Source organism: Cupressus sempervirens, chromosome 2 (genome assembly GCF_028749045.1).
Source record: "Cupressus sempervirens isolate cs-2001-9-10 chromosome 2, ASM2874904v1, whole genome shotgun sequence".
NCBI classification, from domain to species: domain Eukaryota; kingdom Viridiplantae; phylum Streptophyta; class Pinopsida; order Cupressales; family Cupressaceae; genus Cupressus; species Cupressus sempervirens.
The window spans coordinates 526,767,084-526,794,298 of NC_143119.1; the positions used below are offsets into that span (position 1 = coordinate 526,767,084).

The window sequence follows — 27,215 nt, forward strand, 5'->3', positions numbered from 1 at the left end:
TGCTTCCAAGGAAGGATCCTGATGGTCATCCCAATTCACTGGATTCAATTATGTTCCTTCTACTATATCATAGTCTTCTCTCAACACATTTCCATCATCTTCCAGTTGATCCGGAATATCAAGGCCTCTCCATCTAATAGCCCTCATCATGTTCACCGACAGCCTTGAGAAAGCTAGCTTTCTCACATGAAAGTCATCTTTGGCATTGGCCCAAAAGTCTTCTATGGTGGGAACATGCTTGAATTCATTTCCATGAGATGCCTTGATAAGACCATTAGGGTCAAACCCTTGCCTTGCTCTGTACCATCCCAGATGATACCATTCCAATTCCTTCTCTGTGGCTTCAAAGGAGGCCCGATTTGGGCAACTATCATTGCCAATTATGATTGAGAATGAAATGCCTGTTTTCTCTTCGTTTCTCATTATTCTATCATAGTGCTCAAGTTGTCTAGCCAATTCTAACAAAACTACCTTGTCGGGTGGGTACCTTGGAAGCCTCTTGGGACAAACTGTACTTCCTGCCACTCTAATTTATGTAAATTGCGGAAATTGGATGAACCAACTTCCAAACTTCTTAATTCTTGCTTCTGCTTCCGATGAAAGTCTCTTAGCAGGTATCCCTTGTAATACCCTTACTGTTTTCATGGCGAAGGCATCGCAAAATATCTTGTAATCTTTGTTATTGTGCAAATGGAGTTGCGGATAGCATTCATGTACCAAATATTGTCCCAGTCCGCTACCAACTTCTCCTAAGGCCTTAAGTCCCAGACTCTTGTACAATCTAGCAATTAAGTAGAATAGATAGGAGCCCATGTAGAATTGCTTTTGGTTTTGCACGGTTCTGAGTTGCAATTCTAAGTTCTCTCTTATGATCTTGGCCCAATCAAACCTTCTTTTCCCTCTCTCAATCTCATCAATGAGGAAGTACATCCAGTTTTCAAATCTCATCCCTTGAGCTAGGCCCATGATCCGACTGAGCAGAACAACGAGATCACCATATTCTGGTTTGAAATCTGCCATTGTAAGCCTCGATGATCTGTTAACTCCTTTCCTTCTCTCGCGTATCCAATTCTGCTTTAGATGAGTGTAATAGGACCCTTGGTTATCTTGAAATGACTTAGTTGCTTGATCCATCATTACAATTGTCATGCCCTTGTACTGGGGAATATTAAATGTTTCTTCAATTGCTTGTTCGCCAATGCTGGCCAACACTCTCTTCCCTTCATCAAAAATGATGGAATTACTGTTTAGATCAAATCTGTATGCACATTCCATAATCAGTTCTGGACAAGGCAATGTAGGAGGAAAGGTTGCTGCGTGTACAATTCCACTCTTGTAAATTCTTTTTGCCAAGGGGGATTCTCCTTCCTTCAATCTGTCCCTCATCCGTATCATGTCCACTGTACAGATATTGGTGTCGGTTATTCTCTTCATTTTCGAGAAGGAGGAAGTTTTGGGCGTCATATCCTCTTTGTCTTTCTTAGTGTTCGCCCGCTTGGGATTCTTACTTGCACTATCATCCTCCATGCTTGTCGCCCTATTACGGGATGGGAGAGTGGTGGACCAAAAGGCAAGAAGAACCAAGTGGAGCAATCCTTAGACTAGAACGAAAGATGGATGTCAGCTTAAGCACTCCTTGCAACTCTAGATGATGAAAATTCACCTTAACTAGTAAACTTACAGCGACTATTCGGAATCTAGGATATGACTTTCAAGAAGGTCAAATCCCTTTGCAAATTAGAAATTTACACTCCTAAAACTATCCAACACTTGCTTTCTATGCAAAAATCAAACTTTCATATGTATCTCTTCTCCCAACAAAATTGCCAAAATCCAGTATAAAAATGCAGTCCTAAATAGGAAAAAATCAGACCTTCACCATGAATTATCCAAAAATCAGAATCAGATCTGCCTCAATAAAGCGCCAAGAATGGAAAATTTTGCCTTTGTCTCAAATTCACCTATGCATGAAGTCTGAAATCTGCCCAAAATGCTACCTAGGGCACAAATTGCAGCCCACAATTGGAGGAAAAAACCACCAAAATATGCAAGAATCTGCCCACAAGAAAAATCGCCAAGGCCTGAAAATGGAGGAATGCAAGCAAAAATTGCCCAAGCATGCAAAAAACTGCGTTCCACAAAGTTGCCTAAGTCTGGAAAAATCTGCTCCTTAAGAAATTCGCCCAACATGCAGAAGAGAAAAGTGATTTGTGAAAATGAAATGGGGAGGAGACTCCCTTTATAGCCAATCTTCTTTCTCCATAAAGCTGGCCGACTGGTCTAGGAGAAAACAAAAAACAAAAATTAAATCCAAGTTAAGGCCCTCAATTAAATGCTTTGCTCAACAAAATTAATTTTGTCAAAAGGAAATTGCACTTTTAAATTTGCTAATTAGCTCCAAATTGCAAAACGAAATTAAATGGCCTTGAGGGTGTTAAATATTTCCATTTAATGAGGGTTTAGTAATTAATACGTCGTTAAATTTGGATTTTGGCTAACCAAAAGCCATTTTTTCAATATTAAATTACTAAATTCGTTAAAAAACTTAAAAGTTTTCAAGGCAAATTAATCCAATTAAAGCCAATTTTCGCAATTTTCTACCAAATCGATTTTGCCAAGCTAAAAATAAAAATAAAAAATTAAAATTGCATTTAGAACCAAAAATCGATTTTTTGCAATTTTCCTCATGTCAACAAAATTAAAAATTTTCACCAAAGAAAAATTTGAGATTTTCCAAAAACTTAAGTCTTATTAAAATTTCTCTTTTGAAAATGATCTAAATTTACAAAGTTAAAATCAAAATTTCAAAAGAAAACGTCTAAGTACAAAATTCACAACTTTATCTTGCCAAGTTGAAATTAACTTAGAAAATTATTCGGCTTAGGGATAAAATTGATAGCTCTGGAAAATCAAGTTGAAATTGGGTGAAAATAAGCTAAGCCTCCCATATTTGTCCTGAAGGTGCCAAGGCGTGAAATTTTCAAAACTCAAAATTTTTTGGGCAAACCAAAAATTTGCCGAGGTGATTAAAAAAAAAGGGGGGGTCCCCCAAGATTTGGGGTGATGTGTGAAAACCTCACAACACCACCTTATTCCATTCTGTGGGGATATAGACAGATGATATGCAGTCAAAATTTGTGGCTTTAACATAATTTGCCTAAAAACTTGAATTGATCTACGTGAGGAATCTTGTAGATTTCTTTTATTCGGTAAAGAAACTAAGATCAATGAATGTGTTTCACAACTAACCTTTTTCCACCTAAGCTCACCTACCTTCTCCATAGGCTTAAGAATTTTCCAAGCCTCCCTTTGATTATTTGTATGTAAATTGACACAAGTAGAGAAGAGAGTGTGTACAAAACCTTCACTATCGTTATCAATCCCCACCTTGCCTCTCCACTAGTTCCTTGTAGGCGCACCTAGACTTGTAGCTACACCACCTAATTTTTGTTAGGATTCACGCAATCTTCTATTTCATAATGATGATGATGATGATGATCCTATTGCCCTCTTGCCTCTAATGTTGGTACTTCTACTCTCCGATCGAAATGGTGGGCTTAGATGATTGGTGATCTTCAATGATGATAAGCTCATCGAGAGTGGAACTGCTTGAAAGAAGAGAAAACCTTTTGATTTTGTAAATTTTGCTCTCATGGCTCATGGCCAACATTCATTGTGTGTGTGAGCCTCAAACATATATAGAGGTGAAAGGGATACCTCAGTGGGAAGAAGCTATGAAAACTGAGCATTATAGTTTGTTGAAAAATAACACTTGGGTTATGTCAGATGTTCCTTTAGGAAAGAAACTCATCGGATGCAAATGGGTCTACAAAGTCAAGTATAAGGCTGACTGTACTTTAGATAAGTACAAGGCTCCTCTCGTTGCAAAGGATTCTTAGTGTGAAGTAATTGATTATGAGGAGACCTTTGGTCCGACAACAAAGATGAGCACCATTAGATTACTCTTAGCCATGGTGGCTCAAAGTGGTTGGAAGATCCATTAAATGGACATCAAGAGTGCCTTCTTGAATGGTGAGTCACAAAAAGAAGTTTACACAACCTCCTAGATTCAAGGTTGTTGATAAAGGACACCAAGTACTTAAATTGGGGAAAGCACTCTATGGCCTCTAATAGGCTTCTTGGGCACAATAATTTTTTTTGATACATATGTCACAAATCGGGGTTTCCTGAGGAGTCCTCATGACTAGAATGCATATGTCAAGACTACTAACAATGATATCGTCGTTCTGGCTATTATGGTGATGATATGTTCTAAAGTTAGCAAATCTAGTTTTGCTATTGAGAATGAATCCACATTCATGCAACAAGTGGGCAATTTGTGTTAGAAAGTAAAGCCCACCAAGATAACTGAGAGGGGAGGGTGAATCAGTTATGCAATTAAAACAACTTTCAATATCCTTATTGATTCCAAAACATGTAAATAGTAGATGCAACAACCATAGAAAGATCATTATACACAATAACACCAGATATGTTAATTAGGGAAACTCTTGATCAAAGGGAAAACCCTGGCGAGGATGGTACTCACAAAATGATGTATTAATATAAATGTTCCTTGTAAGAGGATGGACCTTGTTAGGAGTCAATGAAATACATTCAGTACATATTAGTCCTTATTAGGAGACTTTGAATCCATGTTAAGAGATTCCAACCCTGTTAGGAGTTGTTAAGGAAGACAGAAGGATCCACTGTCGAAACTGCTTCTGGGCAAGACCACCAAACTCACTGTCCAACTGGCCTTAGTGCTATCCTTCTCAGGATAATACAAGTATACAATTGTCCAATAATAACTTCTTACCAAATATAGTCACTTTGTTTGCTCACCGTGCCTCACTACACCAAACACTTCTCTGATCAAAAGAAATTTGTTACTAGGTTTATTGGATTTGCCATCCAAGTTTGCATACTCGCATTACAAAAATATTCGCACTGGATCACGCAACGCACTACACTCTACCGCAAGGGAAACATCTTTCCTTTAGACCAAGTACTAAAACAAATTATTGATTCGGTCTTGAGGCTTTGCCAATTTACAATAATAATACATGACCAACTTAAGATATTTCATTTACACATTACATTACATCTTTACACTTTTCACAATTACAAACAACTATCGGCTCATAGTCTTCGTAACTCTTCACTCAATGCTTATCTGGATATGCGCTTTTGACCACATCATCATGTCTTCTACCTCTATTCAAGTCCGCATGACCAGATTCTATCTGTGTTAGGAGATACAATCCCAACAACAGTAACTGCTACACAAAAACTTTGCTTGAACGACTGCCTTCACTAAATCCATCATATCTCTATCCAGGCTTCATATTTTCATGTGCGCTATTAACTATACCATCTAGACACTCAGTAGAACATATCCTCAACTGCGCATAAGCTCATCTTCAATCCTCAAACCTCACAAATCCAAACTCTGTCTGTTGTACTGCCAGTCTTTACAAAATAACTAGTATGTTGACATCAACAACAAACTTTGTCATGAATGTAACACACAACCTTTGTATCATGTCTTCAACGATGCTAGGATACTCTCCCATAGGAATACCATTAGCATTCATGCTTAACAGTCTCCCCCTTTGGTATTGATGGCAACATAGATGAAAAAATCCAAGTTCCATGAATACCAAATGTCTCTGCTGCACTGCTGCCCCCTTCATGTTGTCCATGAATGTCATCTGTACTATAACCATCATGCATAAGGAAGGTCATAATCTCCCCCATACATCAACATCTTTTCAAATCCTCTGCATTAATCTTTTCAAATAATCTTCATCAATCAAATCTCTCCTTCAGGAACAACTCTCCCCCAAAGGATATTCTTCCTCCATTGACATCAATATATAAGGATATTTCATGTCTATCTCTCCCCTACAAATGTCAATTAGTTTACAAGCATGTTTTTTATGTGTTACTCTCTCCCATAAGATATCTCAAAATATCAAGGATGTTTTGCATGTGCTACTCTCTCTCATTGACATCAATGACAAAGGTATCATTAAATCAATTCACTTCTTAAGATATGCAATAAGCTCAAGTGTTCAAAGGCACTATTAAATACCAGTTATCAAGAGTCCTTAATGACTTAGCTCAAACATAGATACTCCCCCATAAAGGAAGCATCAAGCATCCAATCCAGACAAAAGAAATAACACTATGTTACCACTGGACTGATGCAATCTCTGCATCAACTACCCAAAAGTAGGTTGGGGCATAACCCCAAGCATATCTCTCAAGTACTCAAAAGTATTCCTCTCAAGTAGTGAAAGTAGGTTGTGAGGCAGTTTGGCTTTGATGGACACTTTATGACATCCATGTCTCTGGCAGGTTTGTCACCCCTCATCTACGACAATTAAGGGGTACTCAAATTTGCCAAAAATCCATTCTTCCATGAGAACTAAAAATATTGACATGCATTGTCATTTCATCTGACAATTGGTTGGAGATTGATCCATTGATTTTGGAGTTTGTTCCTACAAGCTTACACCATAGCAGGCTGTTGATATGCTCTCTAAGTCCCTACATCCAAAGAAGTTTGTCAAATTTAGGAGGCAACTTAGTATAGTTGATAGGTTGACCATTAAGGGAGGGTGTTGGAATTAGCTAGATTGTTTCTATATTTAATGATCAGCTCTAGATATTCTGTATAATAAATTCTTTCTTTGTTAATAATCATTCAATTATTTTACCATTTACCAATGTAACAGTTATCTTCTACCCTTAACACCTCCCCATCAAAACACTTGCAATTAAGAATTCTCACCCAATGTTGGTTAGGATTTTTAAACCATTGATAATATAATTTAGCCACTACTGCTTGACTTTTCACGTCTATTAGTAAGATTCGAGGCCTCCGTTCTATTTTGGTTCCAACTCTCTTAGCTCCATTATTGATGATCCAAGGTTCTTGGCCACAAGAATCATTTCCAAAGAGCAACAAACTCCATAGAAAAACCTCTGGAAGAAGAAAGAAATTAAAATTTTATTTGGTAAGAGCATAGTTGGAAAACTCTCACTCAGCAACTACTCGCCAAGCCCCAAAAAGTTTATTCAGAAAAAAATCGGCCAATTTTTCAAAACAACTTGGGAAAAACTCGAGAATCTTAAAAACAGCTCAAATTTAATTAAAAATACATTTTTTTGCAAAATTCAATGAGAATATGCATGTAATGAGTTAATTAAAGAGAACACAAAAGAAACAAACAAAATCTATATATATATATATATATAAATGCATAGTGGGTACAAAATCACATTCTTATGCTGAATGTTGATGGCGGGAAGCAAAATAGTAAATAATTTTTGTCAAACTAGAATTAAAACTAAATACATCAATACAATCACATCTTCCTCTTCCCAACTCTACTAGTAGAAAAGAGAGGGGGTCTAGGCCTTGAAGAGGTTCCCTGCATTGGGAGTGGGTGAGACTATGAAATCCGTGGCTGTGCCTCCTCGTTCGACATCCCTACTAACTTGTTTAGTGTCCTAGAAGTGGATATATCTCCTCCTATATGTGGCGCTGGTAATGCCTCCTTCTCTGAGCCTAAATCCTCATCATGCTCATCCTCAATGTCATCCTTTGTGATATGAAAATCCATTCCAGCCCCCCCACCCTTCAGGGCCTACATTTCCAAATCAGCAATCTCACTTGCTGAAAATAATGGACCTAGCTCTTGTGCCTTCAATCAAACTAAGAATCTGTCTCATCTAGATCAAGTGTATCAGGTACTATTTGTTGATGCGAGTTTCGTGTCACTGCATAACATATCAGTAATTGGATATTCGATACAGAGTATCAAACATACAATTCCTCTCTTGAAAAGTTATTGCTCATGGGATATGAGAATAACTCCAATGTTTCTTACACTTGTGGATATTCACTTAGTTTTATTGATGTGATTTGCTGGTAATCACATAGGCAGCCTTACGCTATTCATTCAAGGATGATTTGGGTTTTTGGTGAGATGGTGATGATTTTGTATGAGTGCCAGGCGATGTTGATAGTGACGGTGATGGTGGAGGATGTAGTGCCAGATAATGTTGATTGCGTGAGGAGGAGGCAATAATGGTTTTAATGAGTTCTACCTTCCTAACTTTCTTAGAGTGAAATTCGACTACCCAACTACTCGCTATTCTACTCCCACTCCTTCAACTACTCACCATTCTACTCCTACTCCTATGAATGGAAAGGTTAGCAAATGGACGGGGATCGAACCTAATGAAAGTTAACCAGCGGCTTCACTTCCATAGATGCAATGATTCAAAGGAATAATACACTAGTTTGCCACACAAGGCTTCCCAACAAGCCGCTAGGATGCTAGTGGTCTAGTATTAATCCCTATCAAACATCTACTAATGCTGCCATACAACTATCCATCTACTTTTACTCTAACAACATGAAATGAAATCCTACTTTAATTTGAGAGATGAGAAGAACCATGCAATACACCAAAATGATCATGTATATCCACCATGCAAGTCACAACAATGAATAGAGAACAATTTTGATAGTATCTTGGCAACAATTCTCCAACATAACTCTCTCACAAATGAGAGCAAAATGGCCTTATATAGAGGCCGAAATTACAATTGATGGTAGAGATCAAAAGCAAAATCAACGATCCAAATTGGATTCTAGAAACCTTAATTGGGGTTGCCACCCCATCGACCAATGAGAAGATGCCACCTCGTCAATGGACCAATGAAAAAAGTGTAAAAGTGGCAACCAATGAGAAGGCACCAAAGTGGCGGCCAATCAGAAATAAACACTTGTCCTATCCTAGAAGAAAGAGAAATTGCCACTTGGGCTTATATTAAATGATCTTCTAATATAACTTTCCTCTTTTCTTTCATTCTTTTAGCTAAGGTAATGAACTTAGCTAGCCTTTCGTTGACTTCCTCTATAGGAGGACAAGGTGTGTGCTTTATCTTGAGCTCCACCAATTTCATCATGCTGTTCACTGCTTGTAGTGTCGTCTCATGATCTTTCTCATATTGCTTTGCGAATCCAATGAAAGCATTTAGGGAGGAAAGGGTGTTCAAATGTTTCTTCTCAATGACAACCTTTTCGAGCTCATCCAATCTCGATCCAGGTCTTGTCTCATTGATATCCTCTTTTCTAATGTCTTCAAAATCAAGTGCTGTTCTGATGTCTTTCATCATGGTTGTAATGGGAGTGTCGACGCCTGGGCTGTGATGTGCAACCGCTCTTTGTATCTCTTCTTTGCCAAGGGGGATTGTCCTTCCTTTAGTTTGTCCTTCACTTGTAGCATATTCGCCTCATTTTCGAGAAGAAAGTTGTTTTGGGCATCATATCCTCTTTGTCTTTCTTAGTGTTTGGTCCCGTAGGGTTCTTGCTTGCACTAACATCCTCCAACTTGTCAACCTATGATAGGATGGTGAAGTGGTGGATAATGAATGCAAGAAGAACCAAGGGAGACAATGTCTAGACAAGAACGAAAGAGAGAAATCCGCTTAAGGACCCCTTTCAACTCTAAATGATTTGAAATTGCCTTTACCAATAGCCGGGTCCTCTTTTTGGAATCTTTACCTCTATCATGTTTACTGTATTGACATTGGTGTCAGTTATTCGACTCATTTTCAAGAAGAAAGTTGTTTTGGGCATCATATCCTTTTTGTCTTTTTTAGTATTTGTTCCCTTAGGATTCTTGCTTGCACTACCATCCTCTATCTTGTTGCCCTATTACGGGATGGTAAAGTGGTGGACAATGAATGCAAGAAGAACTATGGGAGACAATATCTAGACAAGAACGAAAAAAAGAAGTCAGCTTAAGGACCCCTTTCAACTCTAAATGATTAAAAGTCACCTCTACCAATAGCTGGATCTTTTTTTCGGAAACTAGGGTCAGACCTTGAGAATTTCAGATCCCTTGAAAATCAGAATTTTAATTCTTTGGAATTGTCCACCTTTTGCCCCAAAAATCAGACTTTCATCATGTATTTCTTCTCCAAACCAAAATCGCCTAGGTCTGATGTAAAAACATACAGTCCCAAATGGAGAAAATCAGACCTCCCTCATAAATCGCCTAGGGCATATGAATCAGATCTTCCCTCAAGAAAATGGCAAGAATGTAAAATTCTACCCTCAAGCTAATTCGCCCAAGCAAGAAGGTGCTCTCTCTCAACAAAAAAATCGCCATATATGAGAGAAATTAGTGTGCCCTAGCAGAAATCGCCTAACAATGGAGGAGAAGTCTGCTCTCTCAAAATCTTCTAATAATGAAAATTCTGCCCCAAGAGGAAAATCGCCAAAGGAAGGAAAAAATCTGCTCTTGCAAAATTGCTCACACCATGGAGAGGAAAAAAAATGAGAAGTGAGGAGAAAAGAGGAAAGGGGTTTCCTCTTATACCCAACTTGCCACTCCCTCCTAGCTAGCCGACTGGGACCCTGGGAGTAAGAAAAATAATAATTAATGCACAATTATGGCCCCCAATTAAATGCTTAGCTAAATATTAACTTTGTCAAGATGAAATTTACTTTTTTAAATTGCCAATTAGACCAAAATTGCAAATAGAAAATAAATAATGCCGTGGAGATGCTAAATATTTCCATTTAATGATGATTTAGCAATTAATATGTCATTAAAATGTGATTTTGGCTAGCCAAAAGCCATTTTTCCATATTAAATTTACCAATTTCATGAAAGGCTTAAAAATTTTCAAGGCAAATTTAATCCATTTTAATGCCAATTTTTTGCAATTCCATTCAAATTGATTTTGCTAAGCAATTTTAGTTTTTTAACAGAAATAAAATTATTTCTCTAAAGCCTAAAATCGATTTTGCAATTTGCTTTCATTATAACAAAAATTAACTTTCTCACCGAATTTTTTTTTCAAGATTTCCTAACAAAATTTCATTTTTAAAAAAATTATCCAAATTTACACAATTATATCCAAATTGTCAAAAGAAATCGTCTAAGTACAAATTTTGCAATTTTACCTTGCCAAATGTTGTTTTTGAAAATTTTGTCCAGCCTAAGGATGAAATCAATCGTTCTGGAAAATCAAGTTGGAACTGAGTGAAAATAAGCTAAACCTCTCCCCACTGGCTTGAAGGTGTCCAAGGCTTAAAGTTTTCAAAAAAATCAAATCAAATTTTTTTGGACAACTCAAAAAATTTGCCAAGGCGATTGAAAAAAGAGGGTCCCCAAAGTTTTGGGGCGACGGTGTGAGAACCTCATAACACTATTGAACACTATGCTCTTTTCATGCTCAACTTAAGATTATATTGCACATAAACAAGGTCATTGAGCCGGTTTTGAGTCAATCTATTTATTTTCTCTGTGTGGATGGACTCAAACAAGCTTCAATTGCGCTCACAATGGGATGTGCTACAAGGTTGGCACAAGACTCCGAGAGCAAAATTCTTTAAATTGGGGGTATTGCCACTCCAAGTTGCCCACCATCCATCTGCAAAATAAAATATAATAAGTTTTAAAGCAATGAAAAAAGACAATCAAAAAACACAACTTATCAATTTGCAATTGTTTTAAAGTTTAAACATTTACGGTTTACCTTGGACTTTAGTGCCTCTTGCTCTCTTTGCTAGCATAGAAGAGAACAAATTATCCCTTGATTCTACATATACTTTCTGTTCAGTCACAACAAGGTCTCTCTCCGCTTCATCAGATATCATCCTCTCAATGCATCTAAAGAGACGCTCCATGACCTCTCCATTAGGATCTAAATAGGAATCATCAACCCTAAAACAAAAATAAAATGAAATCAAGTGTTAATACACAACCTTAAAAAATAAAATAAAATGAAGTCTTAGTAAACTCTCAAGGAGAATAGTACTTGAAATGGGCGTTGAGGAAGTATTCTGCTGCATGAATGGGTTGGTGGAGCATATTGTTCCACCTCCTATCAATTATTTCCTAAATGGGGTCAAATATGAGTCTATTTGCAAGGTAGTAATATCTAACATCCTCTTTGGCCTCATCCATGGCTTCATAAAGAGATCCCAGTGGGGATTGTTGCCCATCACATATGTGCAGGGCTCTAACTAGGGGCATATACATCTACATTTGAAATTTGAAAAATAAAATTAGTTACTAACATAGTAAGTTACAAATTAATAATGAAACTTGAATCAACTAAAAAACTAATGCTTTAATTCCTGAAGTTACCTTCACAATCCTTGTAGCCTTTTAAAAAAGATTATCATCAAAGACTATCTATGCCACAACCTCTCCTTCAGGCTTCTTTGTGTATGGTGAAGCAACCAAATCAGGAAACCAAAACATTTGTTTCATAGGCAATATTGTGTCGATACTATTTTGCAACGTCAAGAACACTGTTGCAAACCTTGTGATAGTGGGTCTCACCAAATCTGTCTTTAGTGATTCTTCTCATCAAATTGAGAACCCATGGTGATTATAGATAGACTTGGTGACTCACCTTGTATCTTCCACAGCTGGACTCACCCAATCAAGTTTTCCTATGTCCTCCAAAAGAAGGTCAAGGACATGTGTTGCACAAGGTGCCCAAAATAGCATGGGTGCCTCTCTTGGAGGATTTTCACGATTCATATTGAACATAAAAAACTAAATTTACCTGCTGCACATATGCTGTCGCATTATCTATGATGATTTGCAGCACATTTTGTATTCCCACCTCCATGACAACATTCTCTAATATTAAAGCCAATGTGTGTGCATTTTTCACTTTATTTGAGGCATCAACAAATATTCAAAACACCACATCATCTTTGCAAGAAACCAAGAAATTAATAATGGTTCTACTTTTTCCATCTATCCATCCATAAGATAAAACAGTGCAGCCATATTCTTCCACTCTTTCTTTTGCTCTTCCACCAATACTCTTGCCCTATCAACCGCATTGTCAAGCAACCTACAAAATTAAAGTGAAATCAAATGTTAGTAATAAATAGGAAATAACAATTGAAATTTAAAATATAAAAATGAACTCAAGTGGATTTCAATTATTCACAATTACTAAATACTAACTTTGACTCAAATTCTTCCAAGAAGTGGGCTTGTACCCTTTTCCCAATATTGTAATTGTGTTCACCAAATTCAGCCAATAGGAAGTATTAGCCTCATTCATTGAGAGATTGTTGAAAAAATGAAAAATCAACACATGCAATATCATTTTGCTCATGCACCTCATTGTTCCATCCAGTGCCCTGTAATGTTGGTTGTGATCCAATTATGTTCTTGGACAAAAAATAGTTCCCTATCTGTGATGTCAATGGTGATGAAGAACTAGGTAATGTAGAAGATGGAGTATAACTGACAAAAGAGACACTCTATTTGCGGATCCACGGGCTAGGAAGAGATCCCACTATGTTCTTGAGTGTTGCTTCTTCGTCAACGTCAATAGCAGCTCCTTGAGATTCAACTATGATTGCCCTAATGGCTAATTTTCCTCTCCCCCTACTTAATTTTTTCTCTTCAGCAACTGCAAGTAGGGCATTAATGCATCTTATTTCTTCTTCAGTTACCTTGCGACAAGGAGTTGAATCATGTTTCTTCATGCTTGGAAGGTGGTATTTGAAGCGGTTTATGTCTCCAGAAATAAGTTTTTCACATGGAATGCATATAACCTTCCCAACATCATTTGGAGCTTCATAGGCATACCACCGCCATGTCTTATCTCTTACATGTCTAGGCCGCGTGCCTATATATCCATATGGGCATGGTGTTTGTTGTCACTCTTCTTGTGAACTTACCATGCTTATTTAAAACATAAATTTAAATTTAAAACACAAATTAAATTTTATAGAAAAATAATTAAACAAAGTTAGAATTTAGAAATAGAAACTAGGTAAATTAGTTTGATTGTTTTTAGACGTCATTCAAAGTTTAACATTAACTAAACAAACTCCTAGGATTTGTTTAAAAAAAAGCTACATATTCTTCAAAAAAATAGCAATAGATTAGAAATAATTTGTCAAACATAAAGTTGAAATGTTTTCAAGTGATTTGAATTCATTTACATGCAAGAAAACCAACAAACCTCTTTGGGAAAGAGATTTATCTTCTAAAACCGGTTGGAATCCTCTTGATATCTGCTCAAATTCGCCTTCAATAGCTTGCAATCACCTAAGAATGCTTTGGAACCCTTTTTTTCTCCACTCCTCAAGCCTCGAAATGCCGATAGACAAACTGGTATAGAAAAAATGATGTTATTTTCCCTTTATCGGCGGTTTGTTCATGTGGCCAAGTCATTGCTAAAAACTCGCTGAGTTTTTAATAAAAACTTAGGGATTAATCTGCTAGCGAACCCAAAAAATTGGCGAGTTTTAATCCTAGCCGATTCTCGATCTTTTCTATCATTTATTCGTCTGGGTGGAAAACTCGACAATTAGTTGCTAATTGCCGATTAATTGACAATTATGCCAACTATGGGTAAGAGATCGTAAAACAAGTTTTAGAAGAGTTAGTCCTCCAACAAAGGATAAAAATCTGTCTAAAACTTTTCTATAGTGAAACTTGTTAAGATTAACTAAAGAAAGGGGAACTCTCAAATGTGCAATGAAAAATATTGGCAATCCTATGTTGAATCATCTTAGGTGTGTCGAAGAGGAAAATACTTGATCATCTTCATTGGTTTGCTGATTAGAAGTTGATAGATATATATTTAGAGTTTTCACGAAGTTGATAGTCTCACTAGCTTAAGCCAATCTCATCAAAGCCTTGTCATCCACAAAGTGTGGGTGGGATTAGGGCTCCATATTTCAAGTCCACTCCAGACTTTGAATGTCATTTATATTATTTGTGCAATGTGCCAAAACCTTTAGCTATCAAGATTAGCAAAGAAATAAATAAATTCGTTGTTCGAGTCCTCAAGAAGCAAGATTTTTTTTGAGGAATGCCATAATCAACATAGAGAAAGAAGATGAGGGTAAACAACTCATTACCCACTTAATGTTTTCAAAACTAAAACCAAAAGCCAATATGATATGCTCAAGCAAAACTATCTTGCTTCATGACTTTTTGATATGCTTTAGGCATATCAAGTGTAATGAACGCTCAATTATCTTTTGAGTTAGACATAGACTGGGTGGCCTCATCTACCATGACAATGCCACCTAAAATTTGTTGTCCTTTTACAAATTCACCTCTTAGCAAAAATTAGGCAAGCAAAAGATTTTCCTTTTTATCATTCATAAATTCTCTCGGCAATAATCTTGGAAGTCTCAGTGCTTTACCTCTGTGAGCATCACTTAGATGCTTGGTTTGCCCAGCTCTCCCCCCAGCGCTTCTAACCAGGAAAATTTTGAATTGGTCCTTGATTTTGGTCCCAGTTCCCTATTGGGTTCGAACCTAGGCAAGCTGGTTCCTCTAGGCCAAACCTAGGTAGAACCATGGTCGAACTAGGGTAGACCTGGGTAGACCAAGTGTGAACCAAGTATAGTTCCATTGAGATACATTCTATAATTTAGTGCAAAAAATGATTATTACAGAATTTGAATAAAGATCTTTAACATTACAAAACAAAATTTGCTGAAGTTCAGATATTGATGACATCAAATTTAACTAGCACTCAATATATTCCCGCGAAACTTTTATATCCAATTGCTGATAATGGCCCTTGTTTGGCTAATTGGAAGCTTTGTATCTTGATAAATGAATTTTAAACATTAAACAACATTTGCAATAGGTGAAGGGAGTTGCAAGCTACTTATATAACATATTTCAAGTAGGATTTTAATTACAAACTAACAATCTCTTTACACAATGAAAAACTAATAAGGATACGACAACTTAGAAAGCAAAAAGTCATCAGTGCAGTAGATCCCATTGACATTGACACTATTTGTGATCAACTAATGCTGCTGATGATGAAAAGAAGAAGATGAAGATATAGATAATCCATTAGATAATTAAAACTTAGTATAAAGTTCTAATTGTTGAAAGTCAAAACAATGATACTTGGACTCTATATTATTTTAATATTTTGGTGTTGATAATAGATATGATGTTATGATTACAAGTTTATAGTGCTTTTGTTGTTATTATGATTCTATGTGGCATTCTAATCTTAAGTCATTCTTCTTGGCTGCATACATATGTATGTATGTATGTGTGTGCGTGTGTAATTTTGACATGTTTTTGTACGACCAAACCCAAATGAACCCAAAACACATTTCAAAATGTTGTCGTATCAAAAACCGATTCTTTGAACCTGAACTCGAACTAGTTACTTAGCTTAAGATGCAATGAGTGCTAAGTGTTCCATTCATTCTTATGAGAGATGAGTTCATGTGAATTACTACTCGTGAAACATGGGTCAATGAGCTTGACTCAAAGAACTATACAGTTAAATACTGATAGCACTGTGACAATAATCTTGTAGGTAACATTACATAATGCAATATGGTGAAACTAATATATTGAATTGGTTCCTCTTTTTTTTTTTAGGGCAAGGGCTAGAAAATTAGTGTTAATTGTTTTTAGTATTTGTTTATTTTAATGTGATTCTCTAATAGTTTCAAGCAGATCATTTTCAATGATTTCCTAGAATTCTTGAAAATATCCTATCGATCAAGGAGCCCTACCATTTTTCTCCTTGAAAACCACCTTCGTAAACTCCTCGTTGGAAATGGGTGCTTGGAGAACATTGTTCATATCTTGTAGTAGCAAGGAAGCAACACATTCAAGCACAAGTCTTTTCTTTAAAGTTCTAGAAAATTTTGTTCCAAAAAGGAAAAGAAAATTGTCAAGCAATTTTCACAAAAATATCTTTTGAAGAGTTTAACTGATCTCGAGCATGAGCTCATTGCGAGCCCTGGCAATAGAGAGGTATAAAGTTCAAACCACAGGAATTGCACTCAAGCTAGATGGTGTATGCTGGGCACGGGAGTCGAAAGGAATCATCGTTTAGCATAAGTACATGGTTAGAATCTCATAGGAATTGCACTCTATGGTGGGGACGATAGTTAGAAGGAGTCATCGTTCAGCATAACGGTCAAGGGAGTCGGAAGGAATCATTGACTAGGAAGTGCACTGTGCCAAATAGTTGTAGATGAAGATGAAGATAGAGGTGTTCACGCTTATTTAGCTGTGAGACCCTTGTTGAGCTTGGATGCTCGCGGACCTTGTTCCAGACCCATGTTGGGTGTGTGTCTCTTGCACTCCTTGGGCTCAATGTTCGTATTGGGCCTTCGTGCTGGCGCGTTTGTGGTGTTGGTTTCAAGGGGATGAACTCACCCAGATTTGTGGCCTCACTAATTCATAGCTTAAGTAAAAAGTGACTTGTTACCGATTAAAAAAATGAGTTTAATTGATCTCCTTGGGAAGAAATAAGTGAAGAAATGGTATTCCCTTTTCTCTATTTTTTTCACTGAGTTGTGAAAGAAAGATTTATTTCTATCCACTTCCTGAAGCCATAAATCTATCATTTATTTTCTAGAAAATTTCTTCTCGAAGCTTCTATTCAGACAAATTTTTGTTCCATTTGTTCTTTCAGGCAAAAGCTCATTTGTCATTCCTTAATTCTTTACAAGAAGAATTGTCTCCCAACTTGGCCTGTAATTGAGTTAAATTCTGAAAGATATTCTCAAAAGAAGCCCTGATCTACCTCTTGGACTTAAATTTTTTTTTACTGATTGGAGTCTCATGAAAAATGAGTACATATATGCTCTAAAGGTTGGCTTTGCTTCTAATCACCATCTTTCCATAAGATTGAACAAATCTGTACCTTGAAGCCACATAAGCTGAAATTTAGAGGGAGACTTCTTAGGAGTAGGAGAAAACAAAGAAGAAAATTTGGTGGGCCAGTGGTCTGACATTTTCGATTGCAAAATTTCAGAACATGAAGTCCAACTATTGCCTGCCTACAGATTTGAAATAAGAAATCTTTCCGGTTTCTTAGGAATGGCATCAATCACTTAACTTCTAATATTCCAAGCGAATAATTTATTGCATGATTTTATGTCTACTAGATTCAGAAGAGAGACATTCTTTGAACAATCTAGACGAAGTGTCAAGATGACTTATTTCCCCTATTTTTCATCTAAACCAATAATAACATTGGAAAGTCTTGTAAGAATGGTCTGACGTTTTCCATCGCAAAATCTCAGAACATGAAGTCCAACTATTGCCTGTCCACAGATTTGAAATAAGAAATCTGTCCGGTTTTTCAGGAATGGCATCAATCACTTAACTTCTAATATTCCAAGTGAATAATTTATTGCTTGATTTATGTCTACTAGATTCAGAAGAGAAACATTCTTTGAACAATCTAAACGAAGTGTCAAGATGACTTATTTCCCCTAATTTTTCATCTAAACCAATAATAACATTGGAATGTCTTGCAAGAATCTAAGGGAGGAAGGGAACTAGAGATTGAATATATCTAGTTTAGGACCATCATAATGTGGTACTTGGACAGTTTGCAAGTGCGGAAGCATTAATGGATAAACAAGTCTCCTAAATTGAAGCAAGATTCCACCGCTTTGATTGAATATTTACCTACTGTCTAGTGTGTACCATACTTGTGTGGGATTATAAGGATCCCATAAGCATCCAATTCCAGTAACAGTGCCTTGAGCATCATTACATTGACCATGTGCGCCCCTAGCAGCATTGTTAGTTGAATAAATATACTATTTGGTTTATTTTTAATATTTTTTGAATCAAATCCCCAATAGCCTATTGTTAAGGGACGCTACTCGGGCCTCTTGCATTCCAAAATATTATTATCACTTTGAGGGGCACAACAATATATACAATGTCTTGGTAAATCTAGATTCAACCAGTGATGACTCCATCAATCTTACTTTTCGTGATCCTTTTTTATCGCCACTTTTGACATTTAGTTATTTCTTCCTTTCTTAGTGTTCTTACATTCAATGTTTAATAAAGTAAGAAATTTGGTTTTGCCATTTTCTTTCATGCCATTTTGTTATTTTTAGCCTGAAATTCCTTTAACTATGTTTGAGCTACTTCCATCTTCAAAGAATCAATTTGTACTAAATATGATCTTTATCCTCCTTGTAGCACATCCAAAAGTGCACTATTCATAGTAGAAGTTTCTATTACGATAATAAAAAAGCTTCTATTATTAGTTAATGGTTCTTTGTTCATAATTTATTGTAAATATTAGAATGTTTCTAATATTAGTTAGTTGTAGTTATTTGTTAGCTTTCTTTTAGCTAGAATAGAATATTTCTATTCTTTATGATCGTTTGCTAAGGAAACATCACTTTATTCTTTTTTATATATTGACCTCTCGGTCTCTATTAATAACAAGCAAGTATTATATCAATTACTTCGTAATATGGTATCAAAGCCAATATTAATTTTTTTCGAAAATCAAAATTTATTTTCTAAAATTATTGGACCCTATTTTCAAAATTATTTTGTGATACTTGCTTCCTAATATCAAACCTTGAGATTTTCAAACTAGGGTTTTGTCTAAGGATTCATGTTTTTTGGCAAAATCACGTCCAAATCGCGAATTTGTTTGGCGTTTTTTTCTTTTGAAAATCATGGATTGCAAAATTCGCGATTTCCTCTTCTGCCTATTCTGCCCATGTCCATTACTAATGCATTGAAAGGGCTTTGGTTGATTGAAAAAATCGTAGTGCGCGACCTTTGAATCGTCAGCCTTCATTTTTTCGTTTTAGATCTGGAGGGCGACTGTGGCATTTTTCCTTGTTTTTCCTCTCTATATTGCTGCGATCTTCATCCAGTAGTGTTCACCTGTTGAATCCACCATTTTTCTGGTCTAGTTCTGCAATTGTTTGTCCAAATCTACCATTAGTTGGAGCTTTTTTTGCACTCAGCTATGGTTTTGCTCGAAACCCTAATTTTTCATACACGATCCAAAATATTTTTACATATTCCTGTTGGGTTTTATGAGAGCTCAATTGGATTGTCAAATTTTTTGGGTGCATCGATTTTCAAGCTAATGGATCCAGAAATCGACAACATATTCTTTCTGGGTTTCCTGAGCTCTCTTTTAAGTACCCATTCAAATTTTCTACCTTCCATTTTTTGCCTCGAAGAATGTGCCTTCACAAATTTTCACACTTTTCATTGAAAAATGTGCTATGGCATCTTTGACTAATATTTTGCTCGAGAGCAATTCAAAATTGAATGGTTGAGATTATAACACATGGAAGCAACGGATACTAGCAATCGTTGAATATCAGAATACCAATCAGATTGTTTTGGGTGTTACAAAGTGTTCGACTGCCCTTGGTAGTGATTAGGATACATGGGATTTGAATAATCGGGAGGTGATGATGCTTCTCAAATTATCCATCGCTAATGATTAGCTCCCTTAGTTTCCATCTTGCAAAACAACTGTTGAGATATGGTAGCATTTGAAGAAACTTCATGAGACATCAGACAAAAGCAGAGCCTTCTTTTTGAAACTCTGATTTCTATTATCATGGATGAGCGAACATTGCTCTAGGCTCACCTAAATAGGATTTAGGAAATCCGTGATCAGTTGCTTGCCATTGGTCGCAAGATGGAGGAAGAGGACATTATGGTTATCACTCTCTAGAGTTTACCAATGTCCAACAAGCATTTTATCGATACTCTGAACATCATGTATTCTGGTGTTGATCTGAAGTTCATGGATCTTTGCACACTTCTGCTTCAGCAAGATCAGTGGAAACAACAGTTCGGTAGCAGTTCCATCTCCACCTCCATAGAGCAAGCCTTTGTTGCTAAATCCTTTCAGAAGGATAAAGTCAAGTCTCAACAAAATTCCTTTGCTCCAGTTTCAGAAGGCTCCCGAAAGAACATCTAATGCAACTATTGCCACAAGTTTGGTCACATGAAGGTTGAATGTCAGAAATGCTTAGCTGCCTAATCTAAGCAATCAGGTTCGCAGCAAAAAGCAAATAGTGCAGAGCACACTAAGTAGACATAATTTGATTTTTACACCTTCATGGCTAAAAGACCTGCAGATCATGTGAAGTCGTCTTCCTGGTATATTGATTAGGTGCCTCTCATCATTTCACCCACCGTAGAGTCTAGTTCACTAACTGTTAGCCTTACTTAGATTTTGTTATTTTGGTGGCGAAGAAGAGTACACCATTGTCGGTAAGGCAACATTCAGATTCAATTTGTTGGGAGGAATCTCATTTCTCGATGTTCCAGGGATGGAACTAAATCTACTCTTAGTCAGTTAGTTACTACGACATTCTCCACACTTGGATGTCACCTTCAATTCACATCAGTGTACCATCACTGATTGGGCAACTTAGTCAATTGTTGCAGTGGGTCTTGAGGATCATGGTCTTTCCTGCCTTATTGATTTTGGTGATTCTCGGGATTTAGCTATGGCTGCTCGACGGTCCTCTGTTAGCACAGTTTGGCATCAGCGGTATGGGCGCTTAAACGTGCATTATCTTGCTTAGCTTGCTTGGGAAGAGCTTGTCCTCGGTTTGCTAGAGATTCAGACTTAACAGCTTGGAGTTTGTGATGCATGCCATGCTGGGAAGCAACATCGCACACCTTTCACCAGTGGGAATTCATGGCGAGCTTCTTAGGTACTTCAACTTGTTCATGCCGATATCTGTGGCCCTATGGCCACTCCTTTTGTTCTTGGGTCCAAGTATTTAATGTTGTTTGTTGATGATTTCAGTAGAAAAATGTGGGTGTATTTTCTTAAAAAGAAATCTGACGCATTTCTTGTATTTCAGCAGTTTAAACCTTTAGTTGAAAAAGAGTCTGCAAAATCTATTATTAGTCTTAGGTCACGCACTAAGTTGGATGCCAAGAGTCGGAAACTCATGCTTGCTCGATACAATAGTCTTCACAAAGTCTACTGTGTGATTAACATTGAGACATCTTGTCTCCTGTATAGTTCTGATGTAGTCTTTGATGAGCAGTGAGAACCATTCATCCCTGTTTCTCATGTTTTTGATCTAGCAGACCAGCCTATGAAGGTTCATGATTTGGGAGTTAGGCTTCCATTTGGTCGACTTGATGGGAGGGCTCTAGTAGCTCCTGCAGCTCCAGTTATGCCAGCGATCCCTATACAAACACCTCTAGCTTCTCTTGCAAGATCACCTCAATTTGTAGATGCTTCACTTGAGTTTGATCCAGATTCTTTTGATGAGGAACTTGATCAACAAGCATCTCTTGATATTAATGTTGGTAATTCTCCTTTCTAGCGTAAGTGGTGGGCTAAGACACTTGTTGATCTTATGTGGATGATTTGATCATCACTGGCCGTTTGGCATCTTTGATTCAGGGAATCAAATAGAATTTATGCCAGTCTTTTGATATGACTAACCTTGGGCTCATGAATTATTGCCTAGGTGTTGAGGTTTGGCAACAATCTTCTGGTATATTCAGCTCTCAGTCCAAATATGCCAGGGCTTTGTTAGACAAATTTCATATGTAGGATTGCAAGTCTACATCTACACCCATGGAGAAAGGTCTCAAGTTATTAGCCAAGTCTGATTCTCCTCCCGTTGATGATACTACATATAGGCAATTAGTAGGCAGCTTCATCTATCTCTCTACTACTAGGCTTGATATTAGCTTTGCAGTTAGCTACATCTCACGCTTTATGACAGCTCCCAAGGCTGATCATTGGATGGCAACAAAGCGTGTGCTTCGTTATGTGAAGGGCACTTTAGATTATGGACTTCTTTACTCTGGAAGTTCTAATCCTAGACTCAGTGGGTTCATAGATTTAGATTGGGCAGACTCTGTTGACAATAAAAAAACAACTTTTGGATATGTGTTCAGTCTGGGAGAAGGTGCCGTCACATGGACCAGTAAGAAGCACCAGGCAATTTCTCTCTCCTCTATAGAGGGACAATCAAGGTAGGTTGTGAAGCTGTTTGGCTTTGTTGGATGCTTGGGGATATGTAGATATCATCAGCAGGATTGACCACTTTGTTTATTGATAATGAAGGCGTTATTAAGCTAGCACGAAATCCAATTTTCCATGAACGGATCTTCACTGTCACTACATACGATAGCTAGTTGAAAAGGGGACAATAGACCTACAATATGTTCCTACCATGGATCAGACTGTAGACATTCTCACCAAGCCTCTTGGTCCAAATAAATTTGTCAAATTCAGAGGATAGCTTGGTGTTGTGGATAGATTAACCATTAAGGGAGGTTATTACGATAATAGAAAAGCTTCTATTATTAGTTAATGGTTATCTGTTTGTAATCTATTGTAAATTTAGAATGTTTCTGATATTAGTTAGCTGTAGTTATCTATAAGCTTTGTTTAGCTTTCTTTTAGCTATAATAGAATATTTCTATTCTTTATGATCGTGTCCTAAGGAAACATCACTTTATTCTTTTGTATATATTGACCTCTCAGTCTCTGTTAATAACAAGCAAGTATTTTACCAATTACTTTGTAATAGGTTCTCTGCTTTGAAAATTAATGCTTTTTAAAGTCTGAATGAGTGTTGGTTGGAATGGCTGGAATTGACTAGATGGAGTCTTGTCATGCTTCATTGCCTCTACCTCCTAGAAACTTTCCAAAACATCAATTTTGTTATTAATATTGCTCTAGATATGTCTTGTTTTTAATTTTCACTATTCCCCTTAACACAGGATTTAGTAGAGATGATTCGATTGGCATTTGAAGGTTCAGAAGGAATTGGTTTTCTGGTTTTCACCTTTGAATTGATTGTTTGTGAATTAGGAGATGGTTGAGTGGAGTTGATACCAATTTTGAACAACTTATGTTGCAAATGCCCATATTCATGGCATGCACCACATTGGAAAGGTTGTGCTTGATAAGCAATTTGATGTATACTATTCATACTACCTTGTGTGATTTCCAAAGAATCTAGAAGAAGATTGTTCAAAGTGATTTTAACTTAGAGATGGGAAAAAGTAGCTACTTTTCAGTGCACAGTATGGTGAGATGAACTTGAGGACTTTCCAGTAACCATTTTAATTGATTGAAGGATTTATTGCCTCCTCAAATTCATTGGATGCCTGGGAATATGAAACCAAGCGGGTGTCTTAGCTTGAAGCTCCTCCATTTTGTCGAACTCTACAGTCCAGGTTTTGAAGTTCATCCATTAGTTCTAATTCCATCTGATGCCTGCTTATGGTAATATGGCCCTCCCTTAATCATCATGTTCTGATCTGTCATTTTGATAAAAAACTATGAAAAATATCCTTTCACAAATAGATTGTTTTCTGTGTCTAGTAGCTACCTCTGATTTCCAGTTCCTTTGAGCTTAAGTTTCAACATACAGCAGAGAAATATGGATTCCCATGACCTTACGTATTCACACTCTGCAAATAAAGGACACCATTTGCAGCAGACTATGGATTAATCACCAGATTCAGCTGATCTTTGTGCTTTTCTACATACCTTTTAAAACTCAAACAATTGATTGCCTGTTGTTCAGGCCTGGAAGCCTCTTTCACATCAAGAGTGGCTTTAAAGAAGAAAGCTTGGGGTCTCCTAGACCCTACCTGTTGCCATTCGAGTTGCCACTCTGAGCAGAGCCTAAAATAGTGGAAACTGACCAAAATGATGGGAAACAAAAACAAAAAACGACGACGCCCATAGCACAGCACACAGCACCAGTACACAAGAAACATCAAGCCACAGGCAATGGGGGTAGAAGAACCTTATCTTGCAGACCTGTGACCTCATCATGCTGTCGGAAACTGTGATCCCTTTCCTGCCTGTTTGTGCCATCCTTTGTACTCTCTCTCACCAGAAGAGATCACCCAATATTGCTCATTTCTTATCGGAGTCTTAAAATATAATTAAAATCAATGTTTTCTATTAATTTCATGTTTATGTTGAAGCCTTTGGTATTTAAAAAGAAAAAAAAGTTGCTGCATTTTTCTGTGAGAAAAAGGAATCAAGAAGGAAGATTTTCATGTAATTATTATCTATATGCTATCTAGTTCCTTATGTATTATTTCCTGGCTCTAGTTATGTTATTGGTGTTTGCATGCTTTCCAACCATCACAGCCTACCTTTCAGAGAATCTAGATATTGTGTGAGCTCAGTTTCAGGAAAACAGTGGCATATTGTTTGATAGCATCTGATTCTAATGATATTTTTGCTTTAGTAATAAAATAATATTATATTTGTGAATATTTTGGTGTTAGTGCTTTATATAGCTTCTGTTGTTACAAAACTCTCCTCTTTGTGTACTACATTTGTGTTTTAAGAAATTAGGCTTATAGCTTCGATATGCATTCACATGTGCATGGGAGCATGCTTGCACATGCCATATCCATCCGCATCCATATCTTTGGATCCCCGAAAATCAGCTATATACATATTCAATACTGCATCTGTATCCATGCAACCTCACAACATTCATTCTTTTCATGGATAATGTAAAATTCTACTTGGCAAACACTCTTCTGAAGTTAAAACATTACAATTATGATATTATACAAACCATTTTATAGTTGATCTTTTATAATGTCAAATTGTAGGTATTTTCCAGTGTGAAAGTATGTTGTTAGTTTTCAATTATCCTGTAAGTATTACTGTAATTATTTAGTTGTTATCAGTTATTAAAATTATTGGTTTTGTATTGGCTTCATATTGTTTTGCAGTGGTCTTTTATGACCCTTCTCGATCCTGTCAAAAGTCTTGCCACTTTGATTTATATTGGGTACCCAGGTGATCCTGTTTCCGCATTTCATGTTACCCGTCGCCGACGATTGGACCGTAAAAGGCAACGTTCTCAGAGAAATGTCTTACAGTGTTTTGTTTTTGGACCTGCAAAGTCTGGAAAGTCTGCATTGCTGAACTCTTTAATTGGAAAGTAAGTAGTTCACTCTATTGTCTATAATGCAACTGACTGTTGAACAAGCTCTCTTCATCAGTTTAGCGTACAAAGTTCTGTTTTCTATTGTTTCCTGTTTTATATGTAGACTGATTTTTTCCATGATTCAACAAGAATTTTTTTTTGCCTCTTTAATGCAGGCAGTTTGTTGAAAGATACACACCAACTAATGGTGACAGTTATTCAACAAATATTGTTGATACAATGGGGGTAAGAGCACAATTGATATGTAGGTGTTTTACCAAATCAAAAAATTTAAAAATGAGGACATGAAATTGGTTACACTCATTCCTATATAGTTATGCTTCTTGTGTACAGCACAGAGTACATCCTTGCAAATTGTCTTCTGTTAATCAGTTAGAGTAAGCAGATTAGGAAGAGTGTACGAAAGATAGTGCAATGTTTTAAAAGCTTTAGTCATTGTGTATAGTTGATGATGGTATGTTTAGACTGTCTCAGAATTGTATTTCAAGTTGCACATGCTAGAGCTATATGTCTATTTCATGTGTACGACTATAACACATTTTGAAATTCATAAAAATTTATAATTGGAAACCATACTTCGAAATCTTAGATGACTTGGCTATTCCAAATTCAGACTAGAGTCAATTATGACAGCAAAGGGAGTTTGTAAAATATTTTCTGTAACAAAAAGTTTAAAATAGTTAAATGAGGATATTAAACATGCCTCACTAAGTATAATCATAAAAGGTTTAGTGGCATATAAGAGAGTAGTCCTAGTGAAATGGAAAGAGAGAAGAAAGCTTATCCCAAAGTTTATGTGATAGTGTTGTTATTACACAAGTAATTGGTAGACTATTCAATAGATTGATGAATGAACAAGACACTCATTTATAGTGAAGAGCCTGACTGAAACATATGGATGTTAGAAATCATCTTTTAAAGCCAAAGTGCCTCACAACTTGCTTTGACTATATCCCAATATTTAGCTTTGCCAAGGAAAGAGATACGATTTGCTGCTTTTTATTTGTCCAAGTGATAGCAGATGTATGCAAACTGAAGACATGCCCAGAAGTGCACTTTTTTTTCATCAACTGAGCCTCCCCAATCAGAATCTGTGTAGCTGATGAGTTGTGGATCTTTGGTTCATCCATAGAGGATATTAAAGTGTGGAATGCCCTTGACATAGACACTTCGGTGCAGCTCAATGATCTTAAGTAGGAGCTATCATGAAGCCAGATTTGTAACTCACCGCAAAGTTGAGATCAGGATTAGTGGCAGTGAGATATATCAAATTGTTTATTAGTTGCCTGAATGCGGATTCATGCTCAAAAGGAGAACGAAACTGTTAAGTAACATGGATCGAATTCTGCAAATGTAATTTTCATGCTATTGTAATTGATAATTTTCAAATGCAGATTTGGATCTCATATAAATATGAGGAGGAGACATGTCT

General features: G+C 36.7%; 1 protein-coding gene across 3 annotated transcripts in view; it reads left to right on the forward strand.

Moving 5' to 3' along the window:
* Positions 1 to 27,215, forward strand: part of LOC149573272 (mitochondrial Rho GTPase 1-like) — a 175,858-nt gene that overhangs the window by 54,014 nt on the left and 94,629 nt on the right. For all 3 annotated transcript variants that reach the window (XM_089814485.1, XM_089814486.1, XM_089814484.1), the window contains exons 11-12: positions 25,566 to 25,777; positions 25,939 to 26,008. In XM_089814485.1, the coding sequence (XP_089670611.1) occupies positions 25,566 to 25,777; positions 25,939 to 26,008 (282 nt within the window). The remainder of the gene's footprint in view (positions 1 to 25,565; positions 25,778 to 25,938; positions 26,009 to 27,215) is intronic.